Below are 26085 nucleotides of genomic sequence, written 5' to 3'. Positions count from 1 at the left end.
GACTGGGGCTTTATTTGGTTTGTAACTCTGAAGGCCAAGGGTAGGTGGCATCAGATGTATTTGGATCCAGGGTCCCAACTATATCAGCAAAGTACACCCTCCACACCCACTGTGCATGCGTCTGTGCATGTGTGTGTGTGAGTCTAATTTAACATTGCTTCCTGTCACCTGTTGTCTTCATGCTTCCTTACCTCAGAGGGGAATTGAGAAAGTGGCTCTTGTCAGCTGAAGCCCTTTCCTTTCAGGTCCTAATCCTATAGAAACTGAACCTATCCTGATTTAAATAAGGCAAAGGCAAGGACTCATGACACACAATCCCACCAGAGCCATCAGGAGTTGAAATAAGAGGGTCTAATATAGAAAGAAGGTACTGGGTGGATAGAAAGCAACAGGGATCTTAGGGTCCAAGACACTCAAGTTTCTACACTTTGAAAAACTAATGAGAGAAATAAGAAGCAGTGGGATACCTTGGTGGTTGAGTGTCTGCTTTTTGGGTCAGGTTGTGATCCCCAGGTCCCAGGATGGAGTCCCACATCAGACTCCCCAGAGGGAGTCTGCTTCTCCCTCAGCCTGTGTCTCTGCCTTTTTCTGTGTCTCTCATGAATAAATAAATAAAATATTTTTTAAAAAGAAATAAGGAGCAGCATAAGTGACCATTTGAAATTGGGCTGAGTGAGCTTTTCTGAGCCTCTTTCTTCAGTACCTACAGGGGTGGATGAGGTTATTAGTGCTCACTGAGGTTTTCTCTTCTCTTCCCTTCCTGGACTTTTGTGAAGATCCCACTTCCTGCCTCCTTGACTGAGGTAGGGCCACGTGGTTTTGCTTGGAGCACTGAAATGGGAGAAGTGGTGTGGGTCACTCATGAGTAGAGGTGCGCAGGACTCAATGTGCGATGTCCCACATTTTCTTCCTGTGCAGCCAGAATCATGACGAAATTCCTATGGTGAGAAGAAGGAAATAAAAGATCAAAACAGCTCAACATGAGAAGCTGCTGTAAAAAGGGTGGTGTCTTGGATCATTTTCCAGATCACCACAGGATCTGGAGGGAGAAATGGACCTTTGAGTCTCAAGCTGCTAAGACATGGAGGTTATTGCTATAACGTTGCCTCTGTATCTCGACTGGTTCAATTGAGTGTTGAAAAACTAGGAAGGTTTACCTTTTAAAAATTAATTATATGAAACTGAATGCTTCACTTAGCTCTTAAAAAAAAAGATTTTATTTATTTATTCAGAGAGGCAGGGACACAGGCAGAGGGAGAAGCAGGCTCCCTGTGGGGACCCCAAGGTGAAACTCAATCCCAGGATCTTTGGATCATGCCCTGAACCAAAGGCAGATGCTCAACCACTGAGCCACCCAGACATCCCTCTCTTCTGAATACAAATTCATAATTTGCAAACTACCCAAGATCTTTGCAGAGCAGAGCATTAGCTAACTCTTTGGGAGAGTGATGGCCTGAAGACATGTCCAGAGTGTCAGAGCCTAGCTGGATGCTCACCCCTGCCGTGTCCTTGTCCTGGCACTCAAGCACTGAGTGCTGGCATTTCCTAGCCTACCTCGCAGTGGGATTGGGAGGATGTGACTGAGTTCTGGCTGATGGAATGTGAGAACGGTATCTTTGCCTTCCAGGGTAGCCAAAAACATCCCATGAATGATCTTCCTTGCTTTCTTCTCCCTTTCCTATGTGTGAGTCCCATAATGATGGAGTGTACAGTGACAGGAACCCAATCCCTGGTCATCATTTAAGGAGAAACTGGGACTATTGCTGTCCTTGAAAACTACCTGCCCCCACAATTTACCTCACCTGCCCTAATAATACATCAAGAACTGGATCCTGAGTGTGGAGAAGGTAGGCTGCAAGGCTCCATGATTAAATGGAGGTATGCAGCTGCCACCACAGGCTGAGCGCCTAACAGAGGACCAATATTCCAGACATCTGGCTTTTAGTCGATGACAAATGACCTCGTCGGAGTGGATACCAACTTTGAGCACACCCCTCCAAAATGGAGCATATTCACAAACTAGTACTTACAAATGTGGTGTTTGCTAGCCCGTTTTGCTTTTGTTTTTGAGGAGCACCTCTGTTTATCTGGTCTGTGCTCAGAGGACCATCCGGAGCATTTACTTTAATGTTGTCCCTATTTTCTATCCCTCAGAGAGTTGATGAAAGCCACCAAGACCAGGGAAGGTTTCTTCCCACAAATGAGCCCAGGCACAACAGGATGGACCACAGGATGGGGGAGTGCCAGTGACGAGGGTAACAAAAGATGTGGCAGGGAGGGAGAGAGTTAGAGGATGAATGAAACATTGAGACAGCCCAAATGTGCTTGGATCTGCGATTATTATACTTTTGCCAGGGCACAAGTCAAGAATAATGAAGCATGCCTCTCATCGGGTTTATTGTAGAATAAGTAATTTAGTAAACACAAAACAAAGCTGCTGAAAAATGACTTTAAAGCATTTTGTTTCATGGAGCATAAAGGGTGATTTGGGGGCAAGCACTAAAACAGTTATCCTGAAGCAATTATAGATGTAAGCGACCTCAGAAAGGCTCCAAGTTAGCAACAGACCTTGCCCAGGAAGCAGGAGGTGTGGAGGGCACAGTCTATTCTTTACAACAATGCTCCTTTTGCCCTTTTACACCCTGGAAGATAAGGAAATACTTCAAGGGCTACTTCTTATGTCTGCATTCCTGTGCTTGCTATGGCAGGGGTTATTATAAGGACAATGGAGTAAATACCCACAGCTGTGCTTGGTTGAGCACTCAGTGTTCAGACTCCCACGACAAGAAAGACACTCAGTTAAAGATCTCATCACACTAATGGCCAACAAGTCCTGGCCTCAGTCTCCCTGTGCGGCCTGTTGCAAAGTGCTTTCCCGCCTGATGTCGTGGGCACCTCATGACCAACTTCTGGGGTGGGCACTTTGACGATCCACATTCCACAGATAGAGAAATGGCATGTTAGCTCCTAAATGGTGAAGCTAGGACCCAGGCCACATCATTTGGCTCCTAAGCCCGAGCAAAGAGCCGCAGCCCTGGGACTGTGTGCCAGGCTGTCAGGTCAGGGCAAGGCACTACTGCCCTCCCTATGCTGTGTCTGAACAGCCTCTCCACAGCCCAGCTTGGCCTCAGTCTTCCATCTGTGGACCCCCTGGGGAGATCAGGGTAGTCCCCAAGCAGGGAATGGTAGCAGCCCAAGACTGGGGCAGGAGTGAACAGGCTGCATGCAGTCTGTTCCACTGGGCCACATGCCACCCTGCTCTTGGCCCCATCTCTTTCAACTACTGCCGTGGGCAACAGTCTTCTTGATGCTGTTGGTGGGGCCATTTCAAGTGCCCACTGCATCTCTCTCTTCCCCCATTCTCAGGTCTTTCTCCGAAAACAAGGCAGCCCAGCAGCAGCGTGGAGGGAGGTGGAAGGGGGAGGCAACCTTTATCTGACAAGGTTGGGAGTCAGTGAGTAGAAAGAAGGAAATAGAAGGAGAATCTTTGTAGCATGCTCTGTATGTTCCTTAGTGGATCTCTGGGAGACCAAGCCCTTACCCGCAGGGTTGGGCAGCTCAACAGCAGCCACCATGTGGCTTTCTTTCATCAGCACTTTACTCTCCCCACCTCCTACTCCTGCTCATTGTATATCACCTGACAAAGCCCCTGCACCCCAACTAAGACCAAAGGTGCTCAGGATGTAACCCTTCCATGTCCATGACCTCAGTGGAGAAATAAGAAAAGGGCCCCACTTGCTTCTTGCCTAGTTGCCTCCAGGACCTCACACGAGCTCTCCAGCTGCACTGTGGTTGGGTCTCTGGGGCCTGCAGACTATGATGGAGTTTGGAGGACAAGATGTGGATTGCGGACAGGCATCTGTGCCAGGAAGGGCAGAGCAGGACTGGGGACGGGGAGAGGTCCAGTGTAACTCAGCACCTGCAAAGCCTCAGCCCAGCCCATGAGCTCTGCAGCAAACAGGGCCCTGAGTCCTCCCGCCTTGGCCTTTATCCCCAGGCCTCGCTGAGTCACTGTAAGGGCACGACCTGCCCAGAGCGGGGAGCTGGTGGCAATCTCCCCTTCTGCTGTGCTGGGGGATGGAGCTGTTTGCTCGTGGCCTGACCTGTACCCAGACATGCAGGGAGAGGGGTGAGGACAGCGGTTTAATATTCTTCAACAACCAGCACATTGCCTAGCTCAGGTGGACAACCAATAACTCTTACATGATTTAATATTAAATATCAAGGACTAAAAAAGCTTCTGGTACATTCTTCATTTCGTAGGAAGAAAGAGCTGGAGCCCAGAATGATGAAGTGACCTGCCCAAGGTCACACAGCAGGGGAGGGGCTGATGGCCTCTGATGCACATATTTGATTCCAAGTCCCTTGATCCCTTCCAGTGCTCCCAGACACCTGGACCAATAATATAATATGTTTTCTCATTTTGATTCTCTGCTGGACACTTACAGCCAGGCAGATTTACAGCCATACTAAAAATAATAATGAAGAAGAAATCCAGAACTATTAACACCTATGAGCCCCAGGGCTGTGAGGCACAATGACCAATGCCCCATACCCAGGGAGGAGAGCAGAGGCTGAGCTGTTGCCATGTGCATCGGATGGAGTCAATTGCTATATTTCTTGAAAGGTCAAGAAATACTACTTGTACTTTTAATAAAGACTATTCTAGACTGAGTCTACACACTTATATACAACTTTGCCTCTTCCCTGATGAAATGATGCACTTTCTATGCCACCCTCCCAACTCTGGGGAGGCACATTAAAAGAAGGACAGGTCCTTTGGGACAAAATCTAGCAGAGCTAGGGATGCCCAGGGGTCAGAAAGGGTGGCCTGTTTATCCACCTGGAGTGCTCTGCTCTGGGGCTCCATGCTGGGGCCCAGGGATGTGCTTCCACAGCATCCTGACCCTTTAGAGATAGAACCTATGCTATGATAGACTCTGTCTCACAGAATCTGCCACAGACCAAACCCCAAACACTGCCTTATCAAGCCACCAGCTGCCATTCCAGGGGAATCTGGTGATTAGTTCCTAAGTTTGGCCATCTGCAGGATGTAAGAAGAATAGAAGGAAGCTGGGGTCTTGGCAGGCACATTTATAATTAGCAATGTGACGATTTTCAGGGTGCTCTCTGAATGGAACTTGAATATTCGTGCTGCACCACTATATTGTGATCAGCACTTGATAATTACAGCCATTTGTATAGAGCCAAGCACCTATTCCTACAAAATAGCTGCTTTGTATGGCTTGCTCATCAAGTGTAGCTGAGTTACCATGACAGGCAGACAGGAAAGCCCGTAAGTCAGCAGCGTGAAAGGGCACTTGGCGTATTTACAGCCCTGACATCTTAGGTCCCTTATATTTATGCACTTGTTCTGCTCTGCCACCAGTCAAACTCCGTTTCCCTGAAATATTTCTGAATCTGGGGGGGAAAAAAGATGAAGAAGTGGACTATAGCTGGGTCCTTTTATCTCTCTGGGAAACAACCCCCAGAGAAGTTTGCAAGCCTCAGACACCCTGCTGAGGGGAGGCCATGGGCTGCCTGTCAGGATTCTTCACACACCAGTCCTACAGAGAAGATGGGATTTGGAAACAAGTCCATGAGCGGCAGGTGAGAAAGGAGGCCTGTGAGGCCATCGTATCACCCTGCGGGCCGGCCTCGTCCCTGGTTGTGCAGGGCTCCTGGCCCTGTTGTGGAGTCTTCGGACAGCCTTTGGGCAAGGCTTCCACTGGGGGGGGGGGGGGGGGGAGTGCAGGACGGCTGCGAGCACAGCTCTGTAGAGAGGTGGTGATCTAGGAGTCTACAGCGAGCCGGTGAAGATGACAGGTTGTGGCACACAGACACCCCAGTGCAGGCACACCTTCTCCTTTTATGCAGAGACACAAGGGAGCACTAGGTGGGAGGAGAACCCTGGGACTGTCTTGGTGTGGAGGGAGGGGAGGAGAGTGGAGGGGCGCAGGGAATCTCACACCCTCAGAGAGCACTCCTCCTCCTTCTCAGGGGTCCTCCAGCCTGCTTCAGACAGAAACTTGAGCGTCAAGTGTGCATCTGCCCAGGGCTGTGCTCCCAGCCCCCGTCCGTGCATCGGGCCTCCCTTTTCTAAGCTTCCCCTTCTAGGGCTTTCCACCTGGCTCCCTCATGTGCCTCATTAGTGACTTGTAAATATCACACCCACCACTTTCTCCCTGTAATTTGCTCCCTGGCCAACTCTGCAAAGGATTCCATTAAAGCTGAACAGATATCTGAGATCAGGAAGGCCTGGAAAGACAGGGCCAAGCCACAGATCCTCGTGACTGGGGGCAGGGGGTGAAGCCGGGTACCCCACACTGTGCCACCCCGGAAATGCCTGCTAGCTACTGGCAGGGCAGCCTTGAGTGGGGCGCAGCAGAGACCCCCAGAATGCCAACCCAGCGCCGCCTCTGGGGGAGAATAGCGTCCTGACAACAAGGAACAGTCATAGACTTTTAGGGAAAAAAACATCATTTTCTCCCAGCAGCGGGGGTGGTGGTGGTGTGGGGTGGGGGTTGGGGGGAGGATTCGTAAAGACAGGCGCAGCCAGATAGGGCCAGCATTTAGAACAAACATCTTATGGGTTGTTTAAATTAGAGACAGTCACAGATAAAGACATATTTCATCCAGCTGTTTGCTCAGGACTTAGCCCTAATTCTATCTCAAACGCTGTTCATTGTTTAAAGTCTTTATATTCAGAAGTTGTTCCCAGCCTATCTGCAGGGGCAGAAGCAGAATGCTGATAGCACCGGGGAGCTGTGCCGGCAGGGCCTGCTCTCGGGGGTGGGGGAGAAGGAGATAAACGCCCGAGTGGGAGGCCTCCCTCTCAGTGACCGGATTCTGTGCAGAGGCAAGACCTCAAGCGACACGGCAGCTCCAGGCTCACCCCTGGGCCTGCCGAGCAAAGGGGCCAGAGCAGCTAGGGCCACCGGGGCCTTTTCCGGAGCCAGGTCCTGGCCCCAAGGCCAGGTGGAGGAAGAGGAAGAGGAGTGGCTTCCCGTCTGTGTGTGTCTCTCCCAAAGTCGGGCCCGCTGGCCCCGGGCAGGAAAAAGATGGCCTTCTCTGATAGGAATGCTGTTTAATTGTTTGGAACAATGGATTCAAGGCTTGGTAAAGGCATTATTTGAACTCAACTATTTTGTCGCGTTATGAGAAAGGTTATTATGTGATCCTGATCTGATTAGTGTGGAACTGAGCTAAGTGATAGATGAAGCAATTGCTTTCCTGAAATAACAAAATTGCAACCAGCTTGGGTTTCATCTTTGCAGACATTCACTGGGATTTCTGAAACAGTTAAGGTCAAAGTGCAACATAATATGTTGAGAAGAGAGGGATAAAATATATTCGTGGCCCAGCCTCATCCTGATACATCGGCAAAACAGCCCGCCTGGCCTAGGAAGGGCTGGAGCAGCCCTCAGGCGTGTGAGAGGAGCGCAGAGCCTGTGGAGCCAGGCCAAGAAAGCAGAATGAGGGAGACAAATGTGGGAGTGAGAATGTGGCATGAGAAGCAGTCCAGGAATGAGAGCAGTCCTTCATTTCTCCAAATGAGAAGGAGGTGAAATGTCTGGGTCCGAGGCCACCCAGCTTATCCTGATCCCAGGCCCAGTCCTGACTCACAGCACTGTGCCCATGGAAAAGTCGATCAACGGGGGCTCTTGGAAGCTGTTTCCAGGGTGGTCCCTGGTCGGTGTGGGCGAGCTGTTGAAGGGAGGGGGAGAGAGATGGAATTGGCAGTCAGATTGGAAAGGAACCATTGGAGGTGAAGACAAGGAGGTCAAATGCAAGAGCACAGAGTAAGGGAAAGGAACAAAGTCAGGAGAGGTGAGAGAGGATGCAGGGCTGTTAGGAGGCTGGCATGTTAGCTCCTAGTGGGGCCCCTGAGGTCATTGCCTGAGTGACAGGCCTAGATTCCATCCCACCATGTATAGCCACAGAGAGGCCGCTGTGGCCCATCATGAAACAGCATCATTTAACCTCTTGAAGCCAATCCAGTTGTTACAGTAAAAAATGGATTAACCACTATTCCCATATCAATTGCATTCCTGTCATTAGGGGCACCTGAAGGGCCCAGGAACCTATCTGTCAGCTGGAGAATGATCAGGAGATTATTCTTCTTCCCCTAGGAAAAACAAAAACAAAAACAGAAACATTTGCTCAACAGAAGCCAGCTGAATATGTGTTTTTGCATCATGAATATTCGTGATAGATGATGCTAGTTGAGACAGGTATGGGAAATCATTGTCCGACCATGACAAAACTCTAAAGTGAAAGGTCTCAAACTCCCTTGCCTATCTAGTCCCAGGCAGAAATGTAATAATAAGCAGAAAATAAGCTTTATTTCATAAGGAGTCTATTTTGGTTATCAATTACCATATAACAAACCACACCCCAGGCTTAAGGGCTTAAGGCAACAGTTTATTATTCTCTCCTCTGTTTCCATGGGTTGACCTGAATCAAAGTCCCAGAATGTGACTTCCACATTTTGTTAGTCAGGCAAATCACCAAGATCAACTCAGATACCTTTGTTTCTTAGTGCCTGCATTCTTGTAACTGAACTTTTTTTTTTTAATTTTTATTTATTTATGATAGAGAGAGAGAGAGAGAGAGAGAGAGGCAGAGACACAGGCAGAGGGAGAAGCAGGCTCCATGCACCGGGAGCCCGACGTGGGATTCGATCCCGGGTCTCCAGGATCACGCCCTGGGCCAAAGGCAGGCGCTAAACCGCTGCGCCACCCAGGGATCCCTGAACTTCTGGTCTTTACGTCCAATGTCTTCCATGAAGACAACTACCTTCCAAGACCCCTTTTCCTCAGCTTGCTTTGACTTTTCTGTGAACATTGTACTGGGATCAGAAAAACCGAGTCTAGGACAAGATTGTGCTGTAGATAATCTGGGTGGCCTCACAGCAAGATTTTTCACCTGGATTTCCTCATCTGTAAACCTCACTTGTTGTTGAGGGGTGACTGGTCACGTTACAGAAAAACATATGGGGAGACAAGGCCATCGCAGCCATCTTTGGAAAAACAATCCACCACAGTGTCTAAACTTGTGTCTTTCCAAACGCATTCACTTTGCTTTGCACATTAACTGCATTGACATATTTTGTACAAATAACAACTATACTCTCTCCAACTTTTCTTGAAATAGAGGTTTATTTTTCATTTTCCTTCTTTTGATGGAGAGGTAGTACAACATATATCCCACTTTCCTTTTTTAACACATCTAGGGAAGAGATGACAGCGCAAACATGCTGACAAATGGCAATGGCAACTATTGCGGGGAGATTCTAGGGGGTGGCAGGGACTGTGGTGAAGTGGAGCCACATATCCCACCTACCAGAGTGGTAGGCACTCAGCCGCAGTGATTGTGATCATGTGAGAAAGGGTGTTGGTTATATTGCTTATAATTTACTCCGAAATACTTCAACACATTCTTTGTGATACGTATGTGTATACAATTCAATTTTAATCTATGCCTAGGTGCAGTTAGTTAACATTTGCAGCATCCTTCAAATTAGAAATCCATACTCCAGGGGTGGTTAGTTACCATTTGAAAGGCCCTAACCAAAGGTCTACATTCCAGACATGCTCTCTGAATCTGCACTACACGGTTCATTAATAGGGTGACTCTACCTCCTGGTGTTGCTGGTTTACATCTGATGTTCTCATAACTGCACACAGTGCATCTAAATAGTGCACGTTCCTTGCCACTTCAGGATCCCATGGGCACCGTGGAAATCGGAGAGCCCATTTGCATGACTGAATCCCCTAGGGTCATATCTGGCCTGTAAAAGAGAATAACCCCAGAGCTTTGGGTAGACGCACTCGCCTCATCCTTCTCAATACCTTTGGGAAGGCATTATCTTCCTGGCCTTCTGATGGTAGTTGTGGGGCTAGGCCCCTGTGCAGGTCACACATGATAAATCCAGCTCCCTAAGTCCTTGGATTCTCTCCTCTATCTTATGCCAGGGAGCGTCTGGCCTCTCAACTTCATGAAATATAGGCCACTATCAAGTCCCAAGTTCAGTTAACCAAGCAAGTTCATTGTTACAGCCACCTCCAAAGGCAGGAGCCGACATGTGAAATCCAAAAACCAGTAAGTGTACCAATAGCAATGAACTTTTCTATTATATGCCTCCCTGTCTAGTCTAACACCCTTGGAATGCAGCCCCACATGTGTTTCCCTGTTAGAAAAGTCTTGCAATCTTCTTGGCATATCAGCTATTTCTCCCCAGGCCACAGAGTGTGCCTATACCCCTGCAGGATGCTGAGATATGGGTCCAGTGGCACCATGCGGTGGTTATGGAGGGTCTTGCAGAGAACAGGCATCACTTTTCAGGACATCTGTCCCATGGGTGAGGTTATTACAGAGTTTTCAAGCAAAAAATCTAGTATCCCTGGAAACTGGAGGGCAAAGCCCCACTTCTACTGGTAAGACTTCGATGCCAGTGTCAGGGGACAAACCTTCCCACCAGGTGTTCCCCTTCTGTCTCGGGAATGTAGCCCTCCCTCATCCAATGCTCTGGCTTTCACATGAGAAACTTGATGAGATTGTGAATAGAACTGTTGTAATTCAGCAACCAATGCAATTAAATTTTGTGTTTAATTTTTAGCAACGTGAGCCCTATTACAACCAGAAATCAGATTCTTTTAGGGCTCTCATAGAAGCTCCCATCTCTCAGACCATGTGACTTGTGCTGAAAGCCAAGGGCCCTGAGCTTGTCATTTTCTTTCTTTCCATGCTCAAGTGCACTCAGAAGGATCCATCCATCTCACACCACAGATCTTACAGTCATCACTCTTACTATAAGGGCCAAGTATAGCAGCCACTTGGGCTCCCAAGGCACATGCTTAATTGGCACTTCATCATAATCTACCACAGGTACTAGCTTGACTAATTGTGATTGCACTGCACCATGGCTTACTAGCATCTCATCTCCCACTGCTAAGGAGCTCGGCAGCACGCTCAAATCAAAGGGTACCACCAAACCAATCCCCACGTCCCATCTGTGCCACTCTATCTCCTGAGACCACTCTAAGTTCCAACTGTTTATCAGTCAGGATCCCATCAAAACAGAAAGCACACAGTAATTTGTACAGTGAAACTTTAATATAAACAACTCGTCACAGGAGACTGGCACAATGGGAAATTGATGAGAGTTAAGGGAAATTCCAGAAAAATACAAAATTGCAGATGTAAGGTACAGCCCTGACCCTAAGGCTGAAATATACCATCCAGGTGAGAGACACAGCCCCTCACCTCCCAGGCTTGGGTTCCAGGCCTCGGTGGAGGAGAGGATGTGCCTGTGGTTTACTGGCTGTCTGAGAAATCAATCACTATAGTACCAGGTCAGTGGAACTTGCTGGAATTCCACCTTCTAAAGTGCTGGGGGAAATTGTCCTTCAGGAGGTGCTGTGCCTCAAAACTTTGCTACAAGCTGGGAAGGGATTCTTTAGGGAAGTCATGTTATAGAGGTTATAACAGTTATAGAGGTAACTCCCTGATGGCACTCAGCTGCAAAGCTGCTCACGGGGCTCCTTGCAGGAAGTTGCTGTCCACTGGGCATCACTGGCCACACCATGTGCCACCAGACTCAGCTTCTAGAGAAACTCTACATGCAAAATCATGGAGAGGAGTGCATCTTCCTCCTCTAGTGTTCCTCCAGTGTTCTATATTGACAAAGCATCACCACATTCCAGTTGACGAAGGAGAAATATTCAGAATATAGGTTCACCTATATTATAGCAGAGCTAGCAGTGAAGGATGGATTTGAAGACAAGTTTCAATAAACTGAGAAACAGACAACCACTTAAACAACTGCAAGAGTCCTAATTTAGACAATAAGTTATACAGTTACCCTGATCTTTAGACATAATTTCTTATAGATGCAACGAGTAAATTTTATGCATGCTCTTCTGTCCTTGCATGAATGGGATTTGAGAATCTTACAAGCCCAGAAGCCCAAAAACTTGAGAGGAATATCTTTGGTCTGGAGCTCCATTTGATTCTTTGGCTCATAATTTATGGAATTCTAATCTTGCCTAATCTCACCAGAAAGAGAGTTGAATCTGTGGTTAGGACACTGTGTCATTTTTGTCTTCCTGGCGTCTGCTGAGAAAAGAGTGGGAACTTTGCAGAATTTGCAAAACAGGTATGAGTTTTTATGCATGCTCACTAATAAATGTTTACATTTTACAGCTTAGTTTTGCTTACCATAGCACCCAGTATTATCAGATCTTCCAGTTTTTAAAGAAACACCATAATCTGGACTTTTGTGTAAATCTCCAAATTTGTAAATATTGGCAAGTGAATTCGGCCCATATCATTAGCTGAATAAAATTCACATTGGCATCACCTTGGGTTGCTTACTTAACCTCTCTAACCTTTCTACAGCCATCAAATGGGGACAATAATAATAATACTTCAAAGGGCTGTTATGGACAAACGTGGGTATATACTTAACATTGACCAGCGACTAGGCAATGTGTGTTGCCAATTAAAAAATAAAAAAGTCTCTGCCAGCCCTATGTCCAGGGGCTGCCTAATTTTGATCTCTCCTTTCTAGGGTTCCATGATGCCCATTTGCATTGTTCTGTTAGCCTCACCTAGGGCAGGAGTAAGACTTGCAATAAATAATATATTGAAGGAAGCAACTTTGCCAATGAGCTGGAAGAGTGTACACACCAGAAGAACTCTTTCAAACTCTGTCTCCACAACATAACTGCCTTCTCTTGCCTTCTGTTGTTCTGCCGTCATAAGGCAAAAGCAAATATATGCAGGGCTGCTGCCAGACGCTCAGAGTTGACTCCGTCCAGTTCTGGGCACAGGGTAGGTGCTCAGTCAAAGTGTTGACTTATCTGGACACAGTAAACACATATGCTCCTATGGGCTCAACTGCCAGATGCCTCATCTGGAAGCCATTTTTTCCTGGTAGAAATGTTGGCCCAACATTTTGGCATTAAAGCATCAGAGATCAGCCTAGTGTTTCTATTTGAGCCTGGCCCACTGGTTAAAATCTTAAAGCTTTAATCAAGGCTTTTAATCCTTCCTCCATTGAGTCAGAGTGGTTACTTACCTTGGGAGCAGATAGAGCTGAACCTTGAAAACAGGCAGAAGACTGTGGCTTCTGTAGAAGCCTTATTGCTTCTCCCTTTTCTTACATCTTTTGTCTCTGAGAACCTAAGAAAGGTAGGAAGAGGGGTAAGAGAGAGAAGCAGATTTGCTCCTAGGAGGCCTGGTATTAGTGAAGGGATTGTCAGAGGAGGCAGGATATCTCTGAGCAAGGCTTCTGGCATTTAGTAAGATGGGCAGGGAACAGGCCTAGTCAACTCCTTGGGGAAAGCCATGCATGGGGATGCCTGGGTGGCTCAGCAGCTGAGCGTCTGCCTTTGGCTCAGGAGTTCTGGGATCAAGTCCCACATCGGGCTCCCTGCATGGAGACTGCTTCTCTCTCTGCCTGTGTCTCTACCTCTCATTCTCTGTGTCTCTCATGAATAAATAAAATCTTAAAAAAAAAAAAAAAGCCACACATGGAATGGCTCCATCCTCTCAAAGCCTTTCTATACTCAAATGGATATAGTTGAGATGTGGACAATGGTAGCCAGAAGACTGGACTCCCTGTAGCATCTTCTCCAGCTTCCCATGGGGATCACTGCACCCACCCTCTGTGCAGCCTGGTCCCTGAGGATTTCAGGCAGTTTTCCTCTGGGCATCATCTCAGGCCCCAACGTATGCACAACTCTTCGAGCCAAGGATTTTCCCTGCCAACACATTTGGTGGTAAACAGAAGTTAAGTTCTCACTTTTAATCTTCACACTCAATAGTCAATGCTTGCAGTGCTCGCATTGCACTCCTGAACTAGTGGTAAAGTCCATCAAAAGGGTTTTTGGCTAGAAACAGGGAGGGACATCCTAAAAAAAGGAAGATGTCTCTCAAAAACCTTTTCACCACAGCCAACCCCCCCTAGTCCTGAAAGGACCCAGAAAGCCTTTATTCAGAACATGTAACTGGCCTCTTCATTCCAGATTCTCAGAGGAAAGTGATCATTTCCCCTGAAAGGAAGGGATCCTTGAAATTCAGTCACTCCTATGCCTTGTTAATAATACAAATTTAGTGGGACTATTTCATCCACACTGGAGAAAATTCTCAGGAGAAAGCATTCATAGTATCATATTTCAATTCTTCAACACTACAAAACATGTTGATTCAAAGGCTGGATTTTAAAGTCAGTCTTCCCGGGGATCCCTGCGTGGTTCAGCAGTTTAGCGCCCGCCTTCGGCCCAGGGTGTGACTCTGGAGTCCTGGATCCAGTCTTGCATCAGGCTCCCTGCAGGGAGACCTGCTTCTCCCTCTGCCAGTGTCTCTGCCTCTCTCTGTGTGTCTCTCATGAATAAATAATCTTTTAAAAAAAATAAAAATGAAGTCAGTCTTCCCTGGGGTTGCATGCTGGCTCTATCACTTTCTAATATTGAAGAAACACCCCTCCTCTGTACCTCGGTTACCTTATTTTTGGAATGTGGACATGAACAGTGCCTCCTCCACAGGACTGTGGTGAGAATTAAATGAAATAGCACATGTAAGCTTAGGACAGTGCCTGGCATACAGCAGGTGCTCCCTAAGTGGTGCCAATCACCATTGTTGCTGCTGCCTAGCTCCTATTTTCTTTTTTTTTTTAGTTGAGTAAGATGAACCAAGATTTGCATAGGGTATAAAGCTGTGAGCCTATGTAGATGAATCGGCTTGAGCAGCAAAGTATAGAGTTGAAAGGCAAGTAGGAAAAATGGAGGAAGGGAAAGCATAGTACAGTTGAAAACCATTGACCTGGGATCCCTGGGTGGCACAGCGGTTTGGCGCCCGCCTTTGACCCAGGGCGCGATCCTGGAGACCCGGGATCGAATCCCACGTCGGGCTCCCTGCATGGAGCCTGCTTCTCTCTCTGCCTGTGTCTCTGCCTCTCTTTCTCTCTCTGTGACTATCATAAATAAATAAAAATTTTAAAAAATATATATATTAAAAAAAAAAAAAAAAGAAAACCATTGACCTGGGTTCAGAACAAATATCGAAATGCTGCTAGGCGATTGAAATTGTACTCTATGCTGGGAATGAAATAAATGAACAAAATGCAGTGTCTGCTTCCCTCAAGAAGCACATCACCCGGGCCGGGACGGGGATTTGCGGGTAAATGGGCCAGGACAGCGCAGCACAATAGGAGTTTGCTTTTCTGTGCTGTAAAATGGGAGGTGCTGACTTACGAACAAGGACTACTCAGGTCCTTTCAGGAAGGGGGAGGGGGCCGGCTGTGGGAAGGCTGGAGGGAAAGTTCCCATGGCAGGACGTCCCTCCGTCTCTCTACAATCCCTGGACTGATTGTACCTCTGGCTCAGGATTGCTGGCTAAGCACTGTACCAGCAGTAGAGTGCAAAGGTATCCTGCGCGATCTCTGTGCAGAAAGAACTTGAAAGAAGGGGCATCTGGGCCACAAGTTGAAGGCTGAATTCGAAGTAGGCGTAGAGCGGGGAAGATTGTTCTGGAAAGGAAAATTAGTATCTGCAGATGCCCCGTAAGGGACAGGGGTGGTTTCAGGAACTGCAAGCGATTCGACAGAGCCAGGTGTCTGGAGCTCCAAGGGTGAGCGAGCGCAATCGGCCCACCAGGGTCTTCCGCCGAGTCAACGTCACACAGCCTGACACTTGTTTGAAAGCAGCAGAGCCCCGGGGAAGGTGGTGCGACGTTACATGTCACTGTGCTCGGTGAGAACGGAGGCGAGGCGCCAGGCGAGGCCTGCAGCAGCGATCCCGATCCCGGTAGCCGAGCACGGCGGCCTGCGGCGCGGCGGCGGCAGTCGGAGCGGAGAACGGCGCGGGTGCACAGACCCAGACGACCCGGCCATTTCCTGGACGGGCCGGAGCCAAGGGAACGGAAGGGCTCCGCTGGCGGCGCTTCTCTGGTCTGGCCGCTGGCACGTGAGCCGCGGGCCTTCTCCAGGCGGAAAAGGGCAGAACCGACCTGCGGGGAAACGGCCCGGCTGGCTTCGAGGACGTCGCACCACGGGGCAAGGACGGACGAACCACCGCATCTGAGGCTCCGGAGGGCCGGCAAGAGAGCGGCCGAAACATCCCCCCGCACGCACGGGCGCCCGCACGCACACGCACGTACACGCACGCACACGCACGCTCTAAAGGGCGGGGTAAGAATTCTGAAAAAGTCCCCCGCACGCACGCATGCGCACGCACGCACGCGCTCTGAAGGGCGGGGAAAGAGTTCTGAAAAAGTCCCCCGCACGCACGCATGCGCACGCACACGCACGCACGCACGCATGCGCACGCACGCGCACACGCACGCACGCACGCATGGGCGTCCTTGGCTGTTCTCGTGGCCGCGTGAACCGTTGTTACCGAGGCCGCTGGGAGCGGCCGGTGGGGCTTCTGAGCGCTGGGTGAGCGCCTCTTCCTGCCACACCACCCAACGGAGGGACCGCCGTGGCCCAGAGGGTGGCTCAGCGGCCTCAGGATCCGGCGCCGCAGCCCCCGCCCGTGTGACCGAGAGCCCCACGGTGAGTGCAGCTGCCGCCCACCGCTAGTCACCATTGGAAGCAGAGACCCGCCGGTCCGGGCCCGCGTGGGCACACAGCTGGTGCTCCGTGGTGGCCCCACGCGCACAGGCCCCCTCTCAGTTTTGTCTCAGCCGCTCTCCCCTTGTTTTTGCGGGCTGAATCAGCTCCAGTAGGGCTCCCCGTACTTTGCCCCGAAACGGCAGCCTGGGATGATGAGCCTCCTGGGCCAGCCTTAACGGGCGTGCAGTGTTTGAGGGAGCGCGGTCCGGCACGCTCCAGGAGTCCAGGGGAAAGGGAAGTCCCTTGCCATCCACCAGATGTCTTTCTTGCAGAGAGAAGAGAAGCCTAAGCAGTTCTCCCCAAGTGGTCAGGATCTTAACAAGGATAGGAATCCCCTTCACATTCAGATACAGCGTTAACCGCATCCGTAAACTAGGTCTTTTTTTTTTTTTTAATTTTTATTTGTTTATGATAGTTACAGAGAGAGACAGAGAGGCAGAGACACAGGCAGAGGGAGAAGCAGGCTCCATGCACCGGGAGCCCGACGTGGGATTCGATCCCGGGTCTCCAGGATCACGCTCTGGGCCAAAGGCAGGCGCCAAACCGCTGCGCCACCCAGGGATCCCTGTAAACTAGGTCTAAAAACAGCGGAAGCAATAATAAGATATTCGGGGAGGCAGTGCATGCGAGGTAATAGTAAAGAGACTATTACTGACTTTCCCTTTGTCAGCCTCCGGGCTCTGTGGTCCCGAATAACTGGCAACCTCCCATCCTCCCAAACTCCAAGCGCTGCTGACACCCCAGCACACGGCGTCCTACCCGTCCGGCCCTGGGTTCCTCACAAAGGTGAAAGGACCAGCAGGCCTACGTTGCTGTTGGGTTGAAACAAAATGCAAGAGGTCTTTTGCATTCATTCTAAAGCGGAAAGTTTCCCAGTGTTTTTGGGAAATCGCTGCTGTGGTGTGTGTTTTAAAGTTTTCATTGAAGTGATGAGCAAAAAATACCACTAATGAGCAAAAAAATAGCACTAATACCATGCCATTCGGACAGCCACCCATTGCACGGCATGGGAAGCCAGAGGCTCGGTGGTGAGGGTGTTATCTGGGGAGCAGCAACAGTTTCTGAACAAAATCCTAGAGAATAGTCTATGGCGAGGAAGAACAGAGTGCCGGCAGCAGTGGGGGAGAAATAGGTACATGCGTTATGTTCAGATTATACCTTTTGTTCTAGAATTCAAAGCTCTGCACGTACCAGTTAAACCTGGATCATCATCTGAGGTCAGCATCCTCGCCCCATTTCGCAGATGGGAACGGAGTTGCTGTGAGTGACAGGGGCAGCCACACCAGCAGTAGAGCTATGAATAGAACCATTTCTCCTCGCCCCCCCCCACCCCCACCTCACTCCACCCCACCCCCACCCCCAAGGCTGCTTCCTTCCCTTCTGAGTGAGTTGGAGCCAAAACCTCAGACTGGAACAGAAGCAAAGTCAACTTGGCCTTTCCTGCCTTCCCTGCTTCAGAGCTCACCCTGCTGCTGCTGCTGGTGCATGGGGACAGGTCTTTGGAACCAGACCTCAGAGAGGCAGGGCTCCCATCTGCTCTTTGAGGACATTTAATATCCCGGGGTGATTTCCACAGAACAAAATTTATTCCAGGCCCTGGGCTGGATGCTCCTTTTACAGAAGTGCAGAGGCTGTGTGCACTTTATGTTCCCGGCCATTACTCTCCCACCCTTGAAGAGACTCAGATGAGAAGCAAATCAGGCCGCCTCTGTGTGTCGGTGGCTTAGAAATGATGAGGGGGTGGCAGAAACACAAGATAGGATCCTCATCTTTAATCCAGCAGCAGCACCAGCACAGCTGATAATTTGCTTCTGTGGAACTTTGGTTTCAGAGAGGACGATTCCATTTCAAAAGGACGCGGTGTTTTCCCATCAGGCTGATGAAATTGACTTCCCTGGATGGTAGGATGCCTGCAAATTTGAAAACAAGAAAGCATTTTACTTTGCTGCAATTCACTTTTTTGGTTAAATAGTATTCAAAGAGGTAGGGAGATAAAACTCATTTTGTCATTTTCCAGCCCTGAGGGAAAAAAGAAAAGAAAGAAAGTGTAGGAAAATATGTAAAATAATGCAATTGTAAGATAGAGCCCAAATGCCAGTCTTGGCTACCTCCCATTTTTTAAGAAAACCTCAAGCAGCCACTTAATAAACCCAGAGTCTAAAACAGACTGATTTTGACACTGTCAGTTTGTGTGGAATGTGATGAGAATCAAAAATCATAGGAAAACTATTAGGGCAGTAATTATTGGAGCAGTTGAAGTTCTGTAAGAACGACTCAGAAGCCCTGTATGGAGTATTGGGCATGCTGTCTACTGTAGCGTTGGAGGCTGTTGGATCATCAATGTTTTTTCCTCTTTTTCTTTTGTTTTCGAAGCACAGACATCAAATGCAGAGCAGTAAAGCCAGCAAAAAACATGTTTGAATTTTTCTTCTTTTGGTCTTACCCCTTGCTTGTCTCTCTCCTTCCCTGCCCCTCTTTGTCAATTTCCCTCTTATTCTGTGTAAACTTTACCTCCACCTGCCACCTTTCAGACATTCCTATCTTCAGATATTTGCCTTCTTTCTTGATTTACTAGCACAGTACATCTCATCTCTTTGCCAGACTGATGATGTTCTGGCTAATATATATATATATATTAGCTATATATATGGCTATATATATATATATATATATCAATGTGTGCTGGAATGTTATGATGTCTCTCTCTAAACCCAGCACAATTTTTCCCCATCATAGAAGATATGGAGACATATAGGAGAAATACATCTGCAGACTGCTGGCATGTCGGAGAAAGTAACTTTAAGGAGAGATTCCTATTGTGATAAAAAAAAATCCTTGCCCCACAAGATGTTTTAACCAGAGGTGCTGAAAGCAAATCTGCTGGGCTCCTTCATGACCCAGCATGAAGGACACACAATGGACTCTCAAAACAATGCATCTGGAATAAAATGAATTAACAAATGGGAAGGCCAAGTAGTGGTGGGAGTAATTGAGAATGAAAGATTCTAAAAGGAATATCTGCACATTTGGGCTTCTTGGTCACTGCTCTAGAAAGGACATGATGCTTTCTGCATGAAGATCTTCTGTAAACAGCTATGTCTGTGATGCACATGTGGATGAGAAGGACCTGATGGGTACAGTACCCAGACTCCTTCAAGCCTCTGTGAGAGCATTCTCAGACTTTGCCTTTCGTTTGAGCACCCCAGAATAATCTTCAGGACAAAGATTCAAGTGCAATAAGCTTTTTTGGGATGGTACCCAGGAAGCACCTATAAGAGCTCTAAGTAAGCAAGCAAGCCAGAAAGCAAAGGTGGCTGACAAAGGACAAAGTAGTTCCCACAGTGGTGCCTTGGACTGTATTTTGCTGTGGAAATGTGGGAACCTGTGTAGAAAATGCACTTATGGATGTCCCCTGTATCCAGTAGGATACAAGCGCTGCTCTCAGGACTGGATCCCGTGGCACTTTGACTTCTTCTCTGAGTGAACAGGGTTCATTCTGGAGGCCAGTGAATGCCTTCAGGAAAAGAACTGTAGGTGCTGGCTGCTGAAAACCCCACCCCACAAGGTTGTGAGGGCAGTGGATATGGGTAGGGTACCATAGCCCGAGATGATCTTTCATAACTTCTAATTTCTATATCACAACAACTTTTTAAATGAAATTTAGAGTCACATGGCTCTTTGCTTAGCTATGCTTGTAAATGGTCATCCCAAGTTATGTGGATGAGGAGTACAGAGTGATTAGAAAATATAATAGCTAAATGGTCTGTACAGGGGAGAGCCACACCTGAGAGGGGCTTTGAGTAAAAGTTTCCTAGGCATTATTCTGTGGGTCCTACAGAAAAAGAAAAAAGTGATACACCAATTGTTTATATATTCCTCTACAGATGGACAGCAAAGGAGGATGAGGAGCCTTTCCTCACAGCATCCCTCCTCCTTAACCCACCCCAGCTGGAGTATTCTCTATGCTCCCCAAACACCCTGCCCGTCCTTAGCACATGGGTACATTCTTGTGCATCCCTTTTCTCTCAACATACTTCGAACCAGCATTTGGTGAATAATAAGTGTACCCCCAGTAAATGAGTAAATCAATGAATGAGTATTGAATCTTATCTTTCTAATGAAAAGCCTAGTCCTTGACAATTTGGCAGCGACTTACCTGGAGGTTTATGATAATTTGGTATGACCAGAGTGATGTAGGACAGCAACAACCATTAGCATTTGGCTATTATATGCATCAGTCATGAGGACAAACCTGTAAGGGCAGGGATAGTGTTTACCTTGCTCACCATTGAGTTTCTAGCACCTTGCAAACAACACGTGTTGGATGAAATGAATGAACCACCAATGTGAAGTCATACGATGGTGTAGTTGCTAAGAGTGCAGACTTGGGAGTTAGGTTAGCCTAAATTCAGAACTAGGTTAGCCTAGGTTCAGATCCCACCTGTGTCCTTTTGTAGCTGGATGATTCTGAGCAAAGTATTTAAACTCTTAGTGCCTTGGATTTTTCTTCTATAAATGAAGATTACAGTAGTATCTATCCCATAGGACTACAGAAACAGTTATAGATTTGTGAGGATCAAATTATGTAATGTATGTAAAGCATTTAGAATGGTGCCTAGAGAATAGTAAGCCTTATATAAAAGTTTACAGTTATTATGGAAGGTTAGAGTCTCCTGGACATCAAGAATTCTTTTCCAAAAAAATGGAAATATGGCCAATATGGGCATTGCCTTTAAATAAGTTCCAAGTCCTACTTTTATCATCTGTAGAACTTTGAGATTTCATAGCATACTACTAAGCAAATGAGTTTTCACAACCTCAAAACATTTGAAAAATGCAATCTCTATCAAAATCCCAATGATTTTTTTTTCAGAAATTTAAAAAAAAAATCTACCCTAAAATTCATAAGAATTTTAAGGGACTCTGAATAGGCAAAACATTTTTGAAAAAGAATAAAGTTGGGGGGCCTCACATTTCCTGATTTTAAAACTTACTACAAAGCTACAGAAATCAACAAAACAGTGTGGTACTAGTCTAGAGACAGTCCAATGGAATAAAACAGCCTAGAAATGAACCCTTTAATAAATGTGCAAATTATTTTTGAGGAAGGTATCATTCAATGGGGAAAGGACAATCCTTTCAAGAACTATTATTGGGAAAGCTGGATAGCCACATGTAAAAGAATGAAGTTGATTCCTTATCTTATGACATATACCAAATTAACTTAAAATTGGTCAAATACCTAAATATGAGAGCTAAAATTATAAGTCTTAGAAGAAAATGTAGAAGAAAAGCTTCACTATATTGGTTTTCACAATGATGGTCAACAAAAGAAAAATGTAATATATTGGATTATATCTAAATTAAAAACTTTTATGCATCAAAGGAAATGATCAACAGTGAAAATGCAACCCATGAAAAGGGAGGAACTATTTGCAAACCATACATCTCTTCTCTGAGAAGAGACTAACATACCAAATATAAAAAGAACTCCTACAACCAACAGCAACAGCCAAACCACAAACAACTTGATTTAAAAATGGACAAGGAACTTGAACAGAATGAATAAGTACATGAAAAGATGCTTGACATTACTAGTAATTAGGGGAAATGCAAACCTGAACCACAATGAGATGCCACCTTACACCTGCTAAGATGACTACTATAAAAAAAAAAAAAAGGCAGAAAATAACAAGTTTTGGGGAGAATGTGGAGAAATTGAAATCCTTACGCACTGCTGGTGAGAATGTAAGATGGTATAGCCCCTATGGAAAACAGTATGGCCATTTCTCCAAAAATTAAACATAGACTTTTCATATGATCCATAAATTCTAGTTATGAGTATATACCCAAAATAATTGAAAACACTTTTGAAGAGATATTTTTGTATATCTACATTCATAGTATCATTCGCAATACTGAAAAAGTGGAGGTGACCCAAGTGTCCATTGACTGGTGAATGGATTAACAAATGTCGTCTATACATACAACGGAATATTATTCAGCTTTAAAAAGGAAGGAAATTCTAACACACACTACAACATGAATGAGCTTGGAGGACATTATACTAAGTGAAATAAGCCAGTCACAAAAAGACAAATACTGTATGATTCCACTTACATGAGGTACCTAGAGAAGTCAAATTCATAGAGACAAAAGGTAAAGTGGTGGGGTCAGGGGCTGAAGGGAAAGGCAAATTGAGAGTTGTTATTTAATGGGTATAGAGTTTCAGTTTGGTAAGATGAAAGTTCTAGATATTAGTTTTACAATGAGGTGAATGTACTTAACACTAATGAATTGTATGGTTAAAAAGTGAAGATGATAAACATTTGTTATGTGTATTTTGTCAATTTAAAAACTTTAAAACACACACAAAAGTGAAAAATACAAGGTGAGTAGTGGAAAGCTAGACCAAGTTTCAGGAGACTTGAATTCCTGTCCTGACTTTGGTTTTAGTGCATAACTTAGTTAAAACACATGTGAGAAGCAGTACTAGAAAAGTATTTTGAACATTTTTTTAAAGGATGGCATTGTTATTAATGATCATCAGCATAATTACATTATTAAAACACTGTACTATGGAAACAAATTTTTTTCCCCTGACAAATTTTAGGCAAAAGCAGATGACAGAGAAGCTATCCTGCTGGTTCAGATTAACACCTGAATAGAAGAAAGAGGGCAAACCTGAAAAATGCAGTAATTTACTTAAAAGCAATTTTAAAAGAAAAAAAAAAGAATAATAATAGCAGTAAATCTGTGACACAGACTTCATTTGCTATTAGGAGTGAATTTGGATGGGTCTTAGAGCCTTATACTATAAATCAAAACTAATTTGAGTTTGGGTGATTTTCTTTTTCATATGGTATATTTAACTCTTATCAGATGGATATATGGCCAAATAAGTAATGACATGTGCACAGTAAATTAAGCTAAAGTCATTTTCTTCCTTTAGGGATTTAATGTGGGTAAAGCATCATACAAGGATGATTTCTTCAGACACTCAACCCCTGTCAGAGACTGCCGGAGACCTGAGTTATTAACATAGTATAAAAGAAGAAATTTGGTCCTCTTACCCACGTGCTCCTCCTGAGCCCTGTTAACTGGACTTCAGTGTGCCCCTGTGTAATGGGCTTGTTGCTAGGTAACAGACACAGGGACCCCAGAAAGCCTTTCCTCAGGGCTGCCTATAATTCCTACTAAAGCCCTGGCTTCTGCAGTCTGGAAACTGTTTCCATTACTCATTGTCTCTGCTGTTCTTCTTCCCATTTGTTTTTGTTTACAGATCCCAATTTAACAAATGAGTTCATACATCTTATGCCATTAAACAGCTGTGTAAAATAGAGACCCCACTTTAATAGTATTGGTTTACTCCAACAGGTAATTTAATAAAGAGCAAATTTGGCTACTGGTATTTGCCTCCACTTTGTACAAAGAAAAGCGTTAGGAAAAGCGTGCAACCATATTAAAATGTTTCATTACAATGGAATGTTGTTTTAAATACAGGTTTAACTGACCAAAGAAATACATAAATAAAAGTGTGATTTCATAGCACAGATGTTTGGGGGCAAGTGGAAATATTTGAAAATGAACCCAGCATTAAATGGTATCCAGGAATACTGTTCATATGTTAGATGTGGAAATTGCACTGTGGTTATGTAGTAGAATGTCATTTTTTGAAGATGCCGCTAAAGGTGCAGAATGCCATAATATCTGAAAATTGCTTTAAAATGGTTCAGCAAAGGGCACCTGGGTGGCTCAGTGGTTGAGCATCTGCTTTCAGCCCAGGTCATGATCCCGGGGTTCTGGGATGGAGTCCAGCATCAGGCTCCCTGTGGGGAGCCCGCTTCTCCCTCTGCCTATGTCTCTCCCTCTCTCTCTGTGTCTCTCATGAATAAATAAAATCTTTTTTAAAAATGACTCAGCAAAAAAATATAAATGAAGCAAGTATGACAAAATATTAGCAATTATTAGACTGGATGGTGTGATATATGGATGTTCATTGACCTAATCTTTATATTTTTATGTTTTGAAATTTCTTATAATAAAGAGTAATTCATAATAAAAACAAACCCACAACTACCATCTTAGGTGGAAGATCGTGTAACAGGATAACAGGGAATATCCAATTTTTTTTTTCTGTTCCTGAAAAGAATGAGAAGAATTTTAAAGGGAAGTAGATTAACAACCTAGAAGGAGGGGATGGAGGAGGCAGGGAAAGAAAAGGTACATGGAGCTGAGGACCATATAGAGTGAAGTGGGCATTAAAAAATCCTGTGTTGAGCAAACAATGACTTTGGTATTCCATTTGAAACCATTTATGTTTCTGAAATATAATTCCCTCCTCTATGCAGCACAATTATTCAGCAAGTTGTGCTATACTCAAAATAATTTGTGAAAGTGAAAAATGAGTCCAGTGTCAACTTCCATGTCGTAGAAAGAGTCAAAGGGGGTATAGGACAGCAAGGCCACCCATAGACTTGCCCGTTTCCATGGAAGCTGGCATCAGATGTGATTGTGAGAATCAAAGTCCCTTGAAGATTCATGGAAATCTTTGAAAGAGATTCCAACTTCTACAGAGAATGGAATTGGACTTGAAGCCATCTCATCAGGGATTCAGCTTACATTGGGACAATAAAATTTAATCTTTCCTCAAGCCTAAGAAAATTGAAATAAAACATTGTATTATCCTCTTTTGTAGCAATGTAGGATGTACATTAATTTATCAATCAGACCATAAAATAAGTAGAATACACTTACTGTGACAGTCATTCAGTAGATATTTATTGAGCATGACTGTGTTCTGGCTATGTTTTCATGAGCTGATGGGGAGCCTGATGTGAGACTCGATCCTGGAACTCTGGGATTACGACCTGAGCTAAAGACAGACGCTCAACAAAACCCAGGTGCCCCTGTAGGGGTTGTGTTTTAGCATGTGTTGTAAAAGAAAGATAGGTTCTGGATATCACTTGAAGGTAGAGCCAAGAAAATTTGCTGTTGGACTTGATATAAGAAACAAGAAAAAGACAGGTGTATGTGATGACATTGCCATTGTTGGCCTGAGCAATAGGAAGGAAGTTATTAGCTGATGTGGGGAAGACTGTGGGAGGAGTGGGTTTGGGAGGTAGAAGGTTGGGCTCTGGGTATGTTAAGTGTGAGGTACTATTTGACGTCTAGGGAAGATGTTCACAAGGCAAATAGACATATGAGGTGTTTACAGAAGTCTGGGGTAGAGACATAAATTATGAACGTGTGTGTGATTATGACTATTTTACAGGTACCCAGGGATTATTTAAATCAGGTATGGTAAGGGATGCCTGCCTGGCTCAGTGGTTAAGCATTTGCTTTCGGCTCAGGTCATGATCCCTGGGTCCTGGGATTGAGTCCTATATCGGACTCCCTGCTCAGTGGCCAGGAGTCTGTTTCTCCTCCCTCTGACCCTGACCCTGCTCAGGCACTCTCTCTTA

At 45.9% G+C, this 26085-nt stretch overlaps 1 protein-coding gene across 1 annotated transcript; it reads right to left on the bottom strand.

Moving 5' to 3' along the window:
* Positions 1-11099: 11099 nt before the first annotated feature.
* Positions 11100-16298, bottom strand: LOC140634853 (uncharacterized). The gene is made up of 4 exons (XM_072828509.1): positions 16246-16298; positions 15382-16183; positions 14830-14980; positions 11100-13188 (listed from the first exon to the last, which is right to left on the bottom strand). Exons 1-4 carry the CDS (start codon positions 16296-16298, stop codon positions 13166-13168), a joined length of 1029 nt encoding a protein of 342 aa, XP_072684610.1. The 3' UTR covers positions 11100-13165.
* Positions 16299-26085: the final 9787 nt, after the last annotated feature.

This window comes from Canis lupus, chromosome 6, assembly GCF_048164855.1.
Source record: "Canis lupus baileyi chromosome 6, mCanLup2.hap1, whole genome shotgun sequence".
Taxonomy (NCBI): Eukaryota; Metazoa; Chordata; class Mammalia; order Carnivora; family Canidae; genus Canis; species Canis lupus.
Note: the sequence above shows the minus strand (reverse complement) of the source record. Positions and strands in the feature narration are given on the sequence as shown.